This window comes from Cajanus cajan, chromosome 11 (assembly GCF_000230855.2).
Source record: "Cajanus cajan strain Asha chromosome 11, NIPB_CcT2T_4, whole genome shotgun sequence".
In the NCBI taxonomy this organism is placed as follows: domain Eukaryota; kingdom Viridiplantae; phylum Streptophyta; class Magnoliopsida; order Fabales; family Fabaceae; genus Cajanus; species Cajanus cajan.
In genome coordinates, this window is record NC_138527.1 from 2,669,150 (window position 1) to 2,685,443 (window position 16,294).

A 16,294-nucleotide genomic window follows, 5' to 3' on the forward strand; every position below is an offset into this window, starting at 1 on the left:
CACAAGTTTTATGGGTAAAACTTGAAAACCCCTTCCCACAAGTTTTCTGGCTAAACTTGGAAACCCACCTCCATATGACCTCCTCGGTACACTGCTTCTCTTCCTCCCTGGTACACTGCTCCATCATCGAGCCGGTCACCCGATCAAACCAGCGGCTCTGATACCACTGTTGGGTACCAGAGGGAAAATAAAAACTGCAACAGCGGAAGCACACACAAGAGAAACAAATTAAAGAAAACAAACTCAAGAATTAACGTGGTTCAGCACTTCTTGCCTACATCCGCAAACAAATTTTTACTAACAATTTTTACAAGGACAAAATTGCAAAACCTCTCACACAAGTTTTCTGGAAAAACTTGGAAACCTTTATACACAAGTTTTCTGGAAAAACTTGAAAACCCTCTCATGACACACAACTACCCAAGTCCCCAATACACCCATTGGAACCTATGTTGTTGTGGTTATTAAACACAAACCCTCACCCTTTATTTATAGTAGTAATCTACCACTACCCTTCTTCAAACTACCCAATGTGGGACTTTGGAAGATACCCACACACTTTGGCACAACACAAACTATCCGATGTGGGACTTTGGAGGATACCCACACACTTTGGGCACAACATTCCTCCCTTCAAAACTACCCAATGTGGGACTTTGGAGGATACCCACACACTTTGGGCACAACATTCCTCCCTTCAAGACTCTCCAATGTGGGACTTTGGAGGATACCCACTCTTTGGGCACAACAATAAGCAAGTAATACTTGCGTCTGATTTTACAAGCATCTAAACACTTAATATTAATAAAACAAACATTATATAATAATAATATATAAACAAGAAATACTCTGGTCTAATTTTACATACATTTTGAACAAAATGGTTCTCAATAGAAGATATATGTAAAAAATGCAACAACAAAAAAAATTGTAATCACATTATATGTTTTAGAACATCAACATAATTAATATTTATATATAAGTAAAGTTTATAATAAATTATATATAAAAATAAATAATATATTTAAATATATAAATTATATTTATGATAAATGATTTATATTATAGAATAATTTTTTTTTATTTATTCATATTTAATTTTAAAATATTAAAATTTAATTTATAAATAATTATAATAATAAAATAAAATTAGATAAAAAAACTTTAATAAAATCTCCTAAAATCAAGTCCTTAAAACATTGTTAAGAAAAAAATTTATTTAACATATAAGAGTTTATTCTTTATCATATATATAGACGAAGTGTTAAATTCTCTAATAAATCTTTAGAATTAACTTTTTATCTCAATATATTGTCATCATGTACATGTATAGAGAATATTGATACTTTATAATATATATATATATATATATATATATATATATTAATATAGTGAAGGGTGATTTTGGCACACACTAATTTAAAATTTGAGTGAATGAAAAAGGAAAGGGGAATCTGAATTGGACTTGATCCAACCACTCTGGATTAACAAATTAGTCTCTCAGGGACATTTTGAGAATTAGAGTGTAGTTGTTATATATAGTCACAGCTTAATTGTCTTTTCCTTTCAAGATACAGCTGAATTCTGACGGTGGATATCGTGTGGAAAATAATCACCGTCTATGGAACTGAATAAAGTGAAATTATGGGGTCTTGAAAACGATGGTTATTAGCATATACTCAATTTGTTCCAAAATTAACTTTACCAAGAAATTCTCATTCCTTTCATTCAAACATTCAACTCTTTTTGTGCTCCTTTTTAAAACTATATTTTATTCACGAATTTTCAACTAACATACCAATAGTTGTTAGGCAGCTGTCATTCTTTGAAATAATGACAGGTTAACCATAAATAAGATTTTTGAGGTTCATATATAATATAAATAATCAGATAAAGGTCTAATTTTGTATGTGGATGGCATGGAGTGAGATTAGATTAGACGTGACTAGTAGTTACAATTTTGAACTTACCCTCTAACCACCATATATACATATATACGTGCAACTGTTAATGTTTTTTCTAACCAACCTACTCATTTGTGAAGGACTAATACACATTTATCTGTTAAAATGGATCCATCCAGCTGAATATATGTATATAATGTTTTTGAGGTATTACTACAGCATTTCATTATTCTACCTCTAGATGAATGGAGGTGTGTGGTACAGTAGAAGAAGCCAACCCCACTCATTGTTCTCTTCAACCAAAAATTATTATATAGTCATTGTTCTCATGATATATGTGTTTATGGTTTTAATTGATTTTTATATAATTGATATTGTATTTTATCTTTAAAACTAAAAGTCTTGATGAGTTTGAATTTTAACTTTATAAAAATAATTAATTTTTAATATTATTTTTGTTATTTAAAAATTTAAAGATAGAATAATCTAAAATATGTGTACACTAAATAGAACAATCATTCTTATGATATATTATAGATTATGTGATAATTATCATTCTTTTACACGATTAACGACACTTGTTAATTATTAATTGATTATACTAGTGCAAAAATTGAATTTAAAATCGGAGTTTTAAGATCGGTTACAAGGTAACCGATCTTAAAAGTGACGTGATGGCAATTTTGTAAATAATATAAACACTTTTAAGATCAGTTAAAATTTAACCGATCTTAAAAGTATCATTTTTAAGATCAGTTCTCTCATAACCGATTTTGTATGTAGTATACAAAATCGGTTCTTGATTAACCGATTTTAAAAGTATCGTCAGAAATCTTTTATATTCCCCTCCATTCTCATTTTCTTTAATCTCTCTCATTTTCTAAAGTCTCTAGGTAAATTTTGTTTTCGTTTTCGTCTGCTTATGTTCTTTTTGTGTCTCTTTTCGTTTTTTCATGCTTTTCTCGTCTCAATTTTCATTGTAGGTTAAGTTTGGAAAAATTTCGAAGCTGGAACAGCCCGTTCTGCAAGGAGAACGGGCCGTTCTCCAGGTAGAACGGGCCGTTCTCCAAGGAGTACGGGCCGTTCTCCAGGGAGTACGGGCCGTTCTCCATGGAGAACGGCCCGTTCTCCAAGTTGTACAGGCCGTTCTCCAAGGGTTATTTCCACTAGTGTTAGTAATTACTGATTATCAACAAGTCAATTGTTGCATCACCTATTCAACTGTAGATTATTCAAAAAATTTATGTAAAAACTACAAATGTAAATATATCAGTTACTTAAATAATAACTGGTTAATAATAACTATCTCACTAATATGACTTTTTATTATTGAAGGGTTATTTTTCAAACATTCTAGATAAATAAGATTGTTTTCAAATTACTTATATTTTTAGAGTTATTTGTTAGTGTTACTATGAACTATAACAACTCAAGTTACTACAAGAAAATGACGATTTTGCGACGGTTATATGGCCTACATTGCGACGGTTAGAACTGCCGCAAAGACAACATTGCGACGGTTTGGGAACCGTCGCAGAATTGTCCGTCACCAGGCAATTTTGCGACGGTTATCAGAACCGTTGCACAAACCGTCGCAAAATTGGAATTGCGACCGTTTCATCAACTATCGCACCAAATGCCTCTATATTAACATTGCAACCCTTTCATCAACTGTCGCACCAACTGCCTCTAAATTAATATTACAACCCTTTTTTTACCCGTCGGAAATTATAATTTTTTTTTATAATAAATTTATTAATGTAACAATCCTTATATTTGGCCTTTCAAAGATTTTATTTTACGATATTTCACTGTTTAGCATGTTTTATCCTTACTCGTGGCCATGATCCGAGACTGCATTTGGCCGAACCAGTGACTCGGCAGTGACTTCTTCACTCAGAAAGGACCTAGACATTAGCATGGGGGGCACACAAATAATTGTCCCACCCGGGGAGGACACTGAGTGCTTGGATTTCTTGGTTTTTTCCGGCCTCTCCTCATTACTTTTTCGCTTCGGCCCTTCCTGAATAACCGCCTTCCCCTTCCTCGCCTTTCTGCATTTTCGGTCCGGGGTAGGCAGATTTCGGTCATCTTGTTCTGGACGAGGCGTTTGGGCAAGCGCCGAACTGCCCATAACCCCCGAAGCCCTAGCCTGTTGCATCCGGCCAGCCAAAAGATTGTGGATGTTGAACTCATCGGCACCACTTGTCACCATGATTCCTGCACCAATAAACAAGTAAACATCAATAGGAATTTACTTAAAGGCCGAAATAGGAAAGTTACATACCTATCAAATCATTCTCCCATCAGGAAGACTCAACTACGTTTATTAAAGACTTAGTCGGCAAACGCCTAGGAAGTTGAAGTAAAAATTGTAAATCCCTTTGCTCTTCGGTTGTGAGCATCTCATCCGGCACTACATCATACGGCCGAGGGGCACAGGTCCAGTACAACGGAAAAAAGCTCTTTTCGTCGGCCCCGAAGAAGAAACGCCTCCCGTTCGGACAAATGGTCACTCGGAAAAATCCCGCTTTAAAATTCTTGTACGACGACGTAAAGCTATCCAATAGTTGCCGAGACCCTACTCGGCTAAGAGACACCCATTTGGCCAAATCCGAAGGGCGGGACGAATAGAAAGAGATAAAAAGTAGGGGTGAAGGCCTAATGTGTATAGGCATAGATGCTTGAAACCTTGAAGTTGGGCCCAGCTATTCGGGTGTAGTTGGGTCAGCACAGCGTTTAAGACCTTAAGCACTCCCATAGTGAACTCATCAAATGGTAGTCTCACCTTAAGATCTCGCAGAAGGCAATCATAAATGTAGAACGAGGCCATCCTATCGGCTTGCTTGTCCAAGCACACCACGTCCGGATCGGGAAATGCGTTGTTTCGGCAAGCAAGCACGCCAATCGGATACGGATTCTCGCCAGAGTTGAAATATAGACACTTGGTGTACCCCAATAAGTTGGTTATCATAGTGGTATCTCGATAGCGAGAATAGTAGGAAGTCACTTCTCCATTGACCCACGCGTACCCAGGTACCTCGGAAGGTCCATACTTTTGCCGATTGGAAACACGCTTGACTCGGATCGGCACCTCTTCACTCCCATTGGTTGAGGTCTCTTCGGAAGTACTCACGTCCTCGCTAGACCTGTCCCCGTTCGGCGACGACGTCTCCCTACGCAACGGCCCCGAAGCCCTAGACAACGACCCCTCGGACGATGATGACCGAACCCCACTCGCCGAAGAGCTCTCGGAAGCAGTAGCCATCCAATAAAACTTACCAGAAAGCTGAGATTGAAACGATCACTCGGCGCGTGCTGCTGGATCGGATTTGCTCAAATGATACTACTCGGCTGAAAGCGATACGCGTGAGAGGCCCTACCACACAATGCTATATATAGCCATGGAAAAAGGCGGGAAAATTCAAATATTTAAAACCCTAAACCAATAAATCTACAAGATCCAATGGCAGAGATGACCCTAACCTTTCAACTTCTCCCATACCTTAAACCGCTATATCCTTGAAGAAGGTACACCTTCCCCAAGGCTGGGGGGAAAGTGTACTGGCAAGGCCTTTCGGCCACCATATGGTCGACACCCGATCGGCACCTGAAAGGTCGAACCAGGTGGCCGACACCCAATCGGCACCTGAAGGGCCGAACCAGGTGGCCGACGGCTGATCGGCCATTGGATACCTATTGAATATGAACTATCATTAATCAAGGGACAAGAATTATCCTTAATCAAGAGTTAAGAGTTAATCACATTGATAAGCCGATTAGAGGCGTATTACCTAATATGGTAATCTTGTCATAGGGCCCAGAGAGGTCAGGGCCCATAAATGTCAGTATAATAGCTCAAGTCAAAAGGTAACGTCACTCTTCATTAATTATCCTAGATATTCATGCTTGTCCTGACTTGAGCGTTGGAGTGCCTTTTGCAGGTACCAACCCCTTCACCGAAATATTCTATTGGAGTACTCATTCGGCCCTTCACCACCTAGAAGACTACGAGTGTATCCTAGACAGGTACATAACTAAATAAAAATTTTAGATATTAATTTTTTAAAATAAATCAAAAGAATTATTTTATAAATTTTGTAACAATATCAATAAATTATTATTAGAAAAAAATGTAAACAAATTATAAATATATTTTTAAAAAAATTAATAGATTTATTTTTTTAAAAAATAAAGAATATATATAATAACTAAATAAAAATTATAATAATTAATCTGATAAAAATATTATTTTTTTAATACAACTTACAATGTTTTTACATTTTTTTTAAGAAAACAATAAGGTTGCTATGACATATAATGACTTCAAGTTGTTATGAGTCATAGTGTCACACAATATGATCATACCTGCCTCTAGTTAGAACACACCACGTGTTAAATTTTTTTTTTTTAAAGTGTAACTATGACTCGTAATAATCTAAAATAAAAAAAAATTAAATTTTTTTTTTATCAACATTGTGCACCGTTTAATAGGTCGCTGCAACCAATAGTGACACTAGCTAGTGAAATTATTGGCTGTAGCAACTTCAAGATGGTTAAAATGGTAAAAATATTTAAACGTATAAATAGATTTAAAACAACTTCATTTAATGAAAAACTATCCTATAAAAAAAATCACAGATACTGCATTCAAATGCTTTAAATAATTTGATAAAAAAGATATTATAAATAAGGTCTTAGATTTTTTATACAAAATAATATTTTCTATTATTAGCTAATAATGCACGATTACGTGAAGAAAAAAAATATTTACCTTAAAAAATTTAATAATTAATAATTTGGTCATAATCTTCTCACATAGTGAAGATAATATATGTATAATAACTATTCTTATATGCTACTAAAATATAAATAGTCTATTAGAGATTAAAATGAAAGAAAAAAAATATTACTATATTTCTATAGTTTGTGTCTAATTTAATTTTTATATTTAAATTAATGATTTTAAATTATATATATTAAAAATTAATACCTTTTTTATCAACAATATAGTTCTAAAATAGTTGAATTTTTTTTCATTTAATTTCAGAAAAAAATTAAATTCTTTATAATTTTTTAAACTTAAAATTTTCAAATAATTTTATGTATTTTAAATCCTTTCTAAAGATCTTTATTTTAAAATAGGAGAACCAAAATTATGAATCAATAAAAATAATGAAACTAAAAGTACAATTTAACCAAAATAAAATAAAAAATATTTGTGGAACTATAACCAAATAGATTAATTAATTGTTTGTCTCTATAAAAATTCAATTTTATAAACAAGTGTATTTCAAATAAACATAAACACCAAAATGACCCATGCAAATGCAAATTCACATTTAAGATATTTAATTTATGAAAATAAATTATTTTAAATTTGTTGATAAAAATATTATATTAAAATTTTTAAAACCTAATTAATATTTGTTTTAGTCTATTAGCATATTAGAATTTCACACACTATTAACCATATTTAATATTATGCTTTTAAATTTTTCTTGTTAATCATATTTCTTTTCAGGTGATGTGACTATTCAAATTATCTCATAAGTAAATAATGTTAATTCTATCCAAATATCAATCAATTTAATCCATGTACTATTAAGCAAATTTTATATCAATTATATCAATATTATAGCATAATTAATGACAGATACACAAATTTTAAATAGTGAGATAATACTTTTATTTATTTATTTATATATATATATACTGATTTACTATATCTCAATTCGTAAAAATAATTTATAATTATAAATATACGTAGATTATATTAAATAAATTAAGTATTTATTTAAAAAATGCTAAAGCAATTGAGTGATATTATACTAGTTACGACTATCGGTGTGTTACGTTGTAGAAAAATGATGAGGATCACATGATGTACACATGGCATATGATCCCATTAGTTGAGAGTTGTTGAGGAATTCTGTTAGGCATAGTAACAGAATAAGGAAAATGTCATTACAGTTGAGAGAGAGAGTAAAGAGTATATCTTTTACTCCATCATTCTAAAGAAAGAAAGAAATCACCTACAACCCTTCTTTCTAGTTTTACTAGCATATGTTAAGTCACTTTTTACGTCCATAATTTTCAAAGAAAGAGAAACACTCTAGATATCATTTCTGTTCTTGAATGAAAAATGAGAAGCCTTGAAGAGAGTAGTAGGAGATCATCAACATCATCATCGTCATCATCATCGTCATCATCATCGTCATCATCGTCATCATCATCGCTAAACACAAGAGCATCACCATCATCATCAAGAACATCATCATCGTCATCATCGCCAATAGCACCAATAACACCATCGGTTGAGATGAAGAATGGTATAAATGGAATTCGCCACTTTGTTCTTCAAAATGGTCGTGGAGCTTCGGCAACAATTAGTATTCAAGGAGCACAAGTTATTTCTTGGAAAACAGAACGCGACGAGGAGTTACTCTTCATGAGTAGCAAGGCAGTGTTTGATTATCCACATCCAGTGCGGGGAGGAATTCCAATTTGTTTCCCACAGTTTGGGAACCAGGGAACACTAGAGAAACATGGATTTGCCATGAAAAAAATATGGTTTTATGAGAAAGATCCTCCACCACTTGTAGGAAATTTCAATGGAAAAGCGTTTATTGACTTTGTGCTAAGACCAACCCCAGAAGATGATTTAAAAATATGGCCACATGGTTTCGAGTTTCGCATAAGGGTCACTTTGGCAGCAGATGGCAGTTTGGCTTTGATATCTCGCATTAGGAATGTTGATAGTAGCAAATTTAGTTTCTCAATTGCATACCATACATATTTCTCTGTCTCTGACATCGGTGAAGTGAGGGTGGAAGGGTTGGAAACTCTTAACTATGTAGACAACCTATTGCAGAACCAACGTTTCACAGAACAAGGAGGTGCTTTGACATTTGAATCCGAGGTCGATCGAGTTTATATTGATACTGATAATATGGTAGCTATTCTAGATCATCAAAAGAAGAGAACATTTGTGATAAGAAAGGATGGATTTCCGGATATTGTTGTTTGGAATCCTGGGGAAAGAAAATCCAAGGCCATAGTAGATTTTGGGGATGATGACTACAAGCATATGCTATGTGTTGATGGTGCATCAGTTGAAAATCCAATCACTTTGAAGCCAGGTGAAGAATGGACAGGTCGCTTGGAGTTCTCTCTTGTCCTATCTTCTTGATCTAAAAGCATATACTAACAAAAATAAACCACCAAGCATTCATTTTTAGCAAGTGGTAGTTAATTTGTGGAAACTTAGTAACCAAATAAAGTCACTAGCATGTATGTTAATAAAAGAGAACTCATCTAAGTTGATAAGTGTATTGGAAGATGAGTATATTTAAGATTAAACTCATTTTTAGTATTTTGCATATAAGTGATGATGTACATGAACTTTTGTAGTTAACTTTTGAAAAGTTTATGGTTAGGAAGATTCTTTTTTGATAAAAAAAAAATACATAAAATTTGTTCCTAACCATATATGTACCTAATATGTGGGGGTAAAAGAATTATCATTGTGGAGTATTCTCTTTCTTGACTATTATCTTTGTGTTGTCTTCTTCATTCTTATATTGTATATGTTGATTTCTTCTATGAACAACAATTGTTGATTTTTTCCTTTATTGATAATAAAAGATGATTGTTGAATTTTGAGGATTATAGGACATTCTATTGTGTAATTTTTTATTTTGTGTAGGAGTAACCATTATATTGGTGTTCTAGTTGGCATTCCTATTGTCTACACCCTTTCTTTTTACAAAAACAAGAATTCAAGATAAATTACATGACATAAATTTTATTAAAGTCCATGGTAAAGAACCAAATTTTTGGAATGACCATGAGTTATGTTATATTTCCTTTTCTTTTATCTTTTTCTGCAAAATTGCACAAAAATGTATTTCTTCCATTAAATTAGAAATTGTACAAAAATTGTTTCTAAAGTAAATTCATAAAAATAATTGTTCATTTCAGCTTATACATTGTAAAGTTACATTCTTTTAGGAAGGGATAATTTGTACAAAATTCATTGAATAATTTATAACATTCATTCAGAAATCATGTCATATGTTGGTTTTGCATTTCTTAGTTTATATAACAAATTTTACAAAAGAACTTGTGATTCACTTTTATATAATGTTAAATAAAGAGTTAGATGCATTTTTCAATATAAATTACATATCTTGCATATTGTTTTAGACTACATTGGTTATGCAATAATCTTGGAAAATTGTTTTTGTGACATAAATGACTACACATGTAGTAGTATTTTTTTTATATTCATATTGATGTGAAACTAACAAAATGGTTCTTTACATCCAACTAGGAAAAAAAATAACATCATCACTACTTGTGCATGAAAATGGAGTTACGGCGGTGGTGTTGTTTTCCTTAATTGCACAATCTTGTCTTTAGAACATTTAAATTAGTACAAGAATACATGACAAGTTACATGACATTGATTTCGTTAATGTCTATATTAGATATATTGGAACAATCATGATTTGCACTATACCACCTTATTTGCACAAACACACATTAGGTTTTTAGTGACTTTGTGATTTTTTGCTATGCATGTCTTGTCCTTATTCCCTTATTTACTATAACTTGTTAGTATTGAAAGTTTATGGTTTCTCAACACAACCAAAATATCTCATCCTTTATTGTTATTCTTTTATATAACAATAATTATCAATTTTATTTGAGGTAGAAAAAGAAAAATGGGCCAAATTTGTTTTGGGTCCTATGACTATTAAAATAAGTGTTTTGACAAATTCCCTAATAAAAAAAAGTCACATTCAGTTTGAAGTAATTTTGTTATTGATATATGTGTTGAAAACTTGATCATATTAACATGACAAAAGTTTGATAAAAATAATAATGTTAATACATTTATATCTTATAAAACTGTCAAAATTCATTTATGTAAAATGTGAAATTGGTACAAATATAATTCTTACAAAAGAGAAAAAGTTCACGAAATTCATTTTAACAAAAAAGAAATCGTACAAAATTTATTTTGAAAAAAGTCAAAAAACTCACTTATACAAGTTGTCAAAATTGTAAAAATACATTTGTTTAGGAGGTGATAAATTATACAAAACTAGTACATGAATAAAAGCTTATATGTTGATGTTACATGTGGGATTATGATGAATCTTGTGTTCATGCAACATTTGATCTAATTTAGAAATTCAAGACAAGTTGATAACATGTATAAACTCAAGAGTTAGAAAGAGAGAACACCATTGAATCTATGTTGATGCACTCTGATAATTCACAAAGGACAACATGAAGCATTCTTGTATACATATCAAAGTTTCTGTCTAATTCAACTACACAATTCTCATAGGAAATTTCACTTGTAGGTTTTGATTTCACTGATCCAACTACATTACACTAAACAAAGTGCAATTAGAGGAAATCAAGCTCCTCCAAAAGCAAAGGGAAATATAATTGATAATTGTAGCAAACTCTAATTTGCAAGCATAAACCCAAACTGTTGCTAGACTAGTTGCTAAACCCACCGACAAGAATAAGGGCATGACATTGGCGAAGACAAACTCATTATTGAAGACACATTTGTTCAAGAGATCATTATTATGGATGAAGGCATTGATATGTTGTGTATGGATATTATTATGTTGTGTTTGTGTTATTTTTTTTTTAATTTGGATGTGATTATTGATGATGTTGGTGCCAATTGTTTGTTGAACAAGGTGAAACATATTGAGCATGAGTCAGCAAAGAAGAGAGGAAGGAAATTGATGCAACAAATCAACTAGAGAATGAGATTAAACATGCTAAAGACAAATTGTATAAGATCCATGGGTGTTAAAGTGAATGCTTGCGCTTTGTTTACTTTTAGTTTATAGGCTATGTTAAGGTGCTAGAAGTTTGGAGTTATATTTTTTATTAATGGTTACTTTTCTCTTTGGTGTGAAAGTTGAAGCAAAATTATTTTATATACTATTTTATTTATTAGTTTAGTGATACAAAAAATAAAAGCATAAAGTTTAAAACCTTACACTAAACCTTCCCTTAATGTTTAAACCTAAGTGAAAAACATATGCTTCTTTGTGAGCACCATACATTACTCTTTTGCATATAAATCCTAGTTGGAAGCTTATTTAATTGAGAACTAAGAAGATGGACAATGGATCTAAATGGCCTATTACTAGCAAAAAGGACTTGAGTGATTCCTTACTTGGTGTCAGATAAAGGATTATTCAAACCTTCTTAGTTGAAGAGAAAAATATGTTGAAAGGGTTTTTTTAAAGTTAGAGGCATAACACACCAATTCCTTCTTCCTTTTTTTTTATTACTTTATTGAGGTACAAACTATTTCATTTCAATTCAAATATCAAATAGTTTTGTGTAAGATCATGAAGTTGGTGTATTGAGTTTGTGTTACCCTTAAATTTAAGGGTGTAAGTGTAATATGCTTTTTTAGTATGTTTAATTAGGTATTTTTGATGTATTATTTCCATTATATTATCTAGTTTGTTAACTTCAAATTCATCCCTGAACCAATATTTGTGTCTAAGGGATTTGCAATCTATTTATTAGTTGCTCACTTCTTGTCACTAGCTACATTTGCACATTATAGTTATTGTAAGAATAAAAGGTTTATTTTTTTATTTTTATATTCAAAAAATGTTATAGGAATCCCCTTCAACTATAACTATAGGTTAATTGCTAAAAACCTCTCCTTGGTTTAAAACTAAGTTTTCTTGACAAGTAAAAACAAGAAGGCTTTACCTTTGACTTTTTCTCCTCAAATTATATCTATGTTGAAGTTAATCCCCACCAAAATGGGTGTTTCAATAGACTCTTCATTTAATTTAGAGTGAAATTTATCAATAACTGCCTCTGATGCTAAATGGTTATTTTAATGTCACAACTGATATTGGAATAACAAGTATATCAACAACCATCTTTTAGAAAACCTTATATTTCATGATGATGTTTCTCCACCACTCCAAGATGCTGAACAAATTATTATTAATTATCACTTGGAATATAAACTCATTTGTTAAGAAAATCTTGTAATTTTGATTTCATTGGAGGAACAAATCCCTTTTCATGCACCATACTCATAAAATGGTCAAATCCAATCATGATTAGAGAATTAACTCCAATAAAAGATGTTGAGCTATTGCCGCCATGGCTTATTTCTATAGAAAGAATCTCTTAGGCTTAAAGTCATAAATTCATGATATAATTGTTCCAATGATCTCTGAACCTTCATTATATTCTTTTTAACAACATCCTTGGATTTATATCATGGACTTCATTTAGCTTAGGGGAAAGGCTACTACAAAATTAAAATTTGCTCTAACTCTCATAATGCAATTATATTGCTAACTAAAGGTTGTTGTCGCACCCATTGTTATGCCAATGTGATAAAAGTGATCCATGGGATCCATCAAAATGAAAGGTCTATTAGGTGGTGTCATGTGTTGAGAAAGGCTAACCAAGTAGCTGATTTACTGGCCATTCATGGCCTTAGTGTATTTTTTGAGTTTCATGTTTTTCATCTTGCTCCTGAGTTTATTTGTAATTCCTAAAGGGAAAACCTTAGTGGTGTTTGTTTTCCTAGAGGTTTTTAGATTTCAATAATACTTTTAATTACCAAAAAAACATTATAAGGGAAAACATATATCAACAATATGAAATACGACCCTAGGATCTAAAATGCTTGCGATAGCCTAAGTAAATTACATTTCCATAATACTTGTCAAACTTCATTTTCATTAGAGTTTCCATCTCTCTCATAAAAAGATCTTCATCTTTAGTTGCATTATTAATTACCATTTTTTTCTCTCCATACTTATGCAAGTTACAAACTTCTAGTAGCATACTCACTTCTTGAGATTATATGAGTAGTTAGATTAAACACTTCCAAACACTTACAAACTTTCTCAACTTTATTTTGATCCTCAAGTCAAGGTGCATAATCATAATGTGGCTCCCTTTCCTTGTAAGTTGCAAAAGAAATCTTAAACTTTAATGCAGTTGACAACATATGATATGTGAAATTCTATCTTGTTGGATAATCGATAAATAACTTTATATCTTTTAAAAATGATTTATTTATTTATATTACTATTTGTGTTGTACATGAAAATTGTCCACAAAATTTATTTATGAGGAACATGCAAATCATTTAAAACTAGCTAGATGAAGGAGTTAAGGAAGCTCAATTCTTCTAATTATTTAGCACTTTATAAATGAAGAATTTGACATGGTTGCATGAATAATTAACTTCCATTAAAAAATGAATTGAATTGATTATTTAAGAGTTGTAAACAAAAAATATTTGATAAATAGTAGTTGTAATGGGCATATAGAGTATTAAATGGAAAATGGGTAAGAAATCACAATTGGAGAATCAACTTTGCTATATATAAATATATATATATATATATATATATATATATATATATATATTAAGATTAAAGGTGTGAAGTAGCGAGGTGGGTACTATGATACTTGTATCCTTTCCATCCCCATTGAATTTTGTGGGTAAAATTTTGCCCCATCCTCATCTACACGTATACAGGTTTTTACTTTTCTCATTGAGTGAATTTTTGTAGTACCCTTATGATTCAATGCATTTCGCCATCCCTAAGTACACAAAAGGGACTCTATCAATTAAAGTAATATACAACCTTCATAACTTGTGACACCCTTTACCTTAATTGAAAACATAACAACAACAAAAAAATTTCTAACTAAGTCTCGATATCATATCCTATCAGAGCATAATTCTTCTGAGTACCAAGCCTCATTACCAACATCCTTATTATCATACTAAAAATCACCTGCAACAACATACAAGAAAGACAACACAAAACAAAGGGAGTTAGAAACATCTTATTCTTACTCACTTAAAATAAACATATTACTATTATCCATAACATAATAAGTCAATATAACATATCATTCATATGCACTATGCAATGGACATAGACTACAATTATTATAAATGTGACGCTAATAAAAAACATAATGTGGTGTATTGCCTTAAGCAACACAGAAAGTAGCCTAGGAGTACATGTCAAGTCACATCATCAACGCCCTATAGGAGGATATATTACCAAGGTTTAGTCAGCACAATATTGTTGCACAAATTCTGCCCATGCACATAATGGGCAAGACTAGGACTTACGAAACCAAGTTGTCACCAAGGACTGATCTCCAAGTTTTAGCAAAGAGGGGCTTTCCTATGCAGTGCATTTCATATTGTATCCTTAAAAGTATTTATACATATGATGCATGTTAACAAAACTCTATGCATTATCATATGACATTATCACATATTTCGCTATCAACTCATCTCATCATAGAAATAAACCATTCAATTGTATCTATTTACTACTAACAATCAATGGCACAAAGGATAACATCTTTATCATTCATATATCATGAGGGAATCGTAGTACACTTTGCAACATAGTGCCTGATAGCATGTATGTTGTGCCTGACACTAGACCACCAAAGAGTCTTCGTACTCTCAAATTGAACAATGCCCAGCGTGACAAGGGTCACACCTAGTAGAAACACCACAAGAAAGCCCTTGGTGCTCCCATGCCTAACGAATGTGAGCGACCCTAAGAGCATTTTATGCTCTCGACCTTAACGACACTCAATGAGTCCAAAGTAGTGTTTGACGTCGTATCAGAAACATACATTTTGCATAATTGCAAATTTGTGAACAAAGTACCAACTTTAGTCTTCATAATGTATTAGGTAAAAGTGTTCTAACTGACATGTTAAGCATTCCAAAATAACAAAATTTATGCATAGAATTGAATACCCAAATAATCTTTTCATACAATCATCAATGCATTTTCTTATAATTTTCCATAAGAACCCACAAGAATAGCAAAATAAATAATTACAGACCAAAAACAACAACATATACATACCATTAACACCAATTAGAACATTAAAGAGCAATAGAAAAAACAAGGACACATTTTGGGAAAACCCCTCCCATGCAACATATATACTAGAGATAGGATCAAGGGTCAATCTCACTACTTAGCATACAATACACGCCCAAAAAGAGATTACTTACTTTTCCGTTATCTTGATGAGTGCTAGAAGACAAACCTAGATTCTAGGATAATTTCTCTGGAACTCAAGTTCTCCAAGATTTGAAGTGTACAAGCATAGAAAAGCGTAAAAGCATAAAATGATGAAAAAGTGATCACGAACTTATTTTGAAAACTAACTTTCTCTGAATCAAAAAATTAAAAATAATTAACTCTAGTTACAAAATCGTTCCCTCAAAATAATAATAACAATAAATAATTAAATCATTTCAAAATAAAACTTTATAATATACCATATAAATATAAAAATAATTAAAC

General features: G+C 31.8%; 1 protein-coding gene across 1 annotated transcript; it reads left to right on the forward strand.

Annotated features, from left to right (window-relative positions):
• The first annotated feature begins 7,652 nt into the window (after positions 1–7,652).
• On the forward strand, positions 7,653–9,928 carry LOC109790535 (putative glucose-6-phosphate 1-epimerase). The gene has a single exon (XM_020349719.3). The coding sequence runs from the start codon at positions 8,050–8,052 to the stop codon at positions 9,094–9,096; it is 1,047 nt and encodes a 348-aa protein (XP_020205308.2). The 5' UTR covers positions 7,653–8,049; the 3' UTR covers positions 9,097–9,928.
• Positions 9,929–16,294: the final 6,366 nt, after the last annotated feature.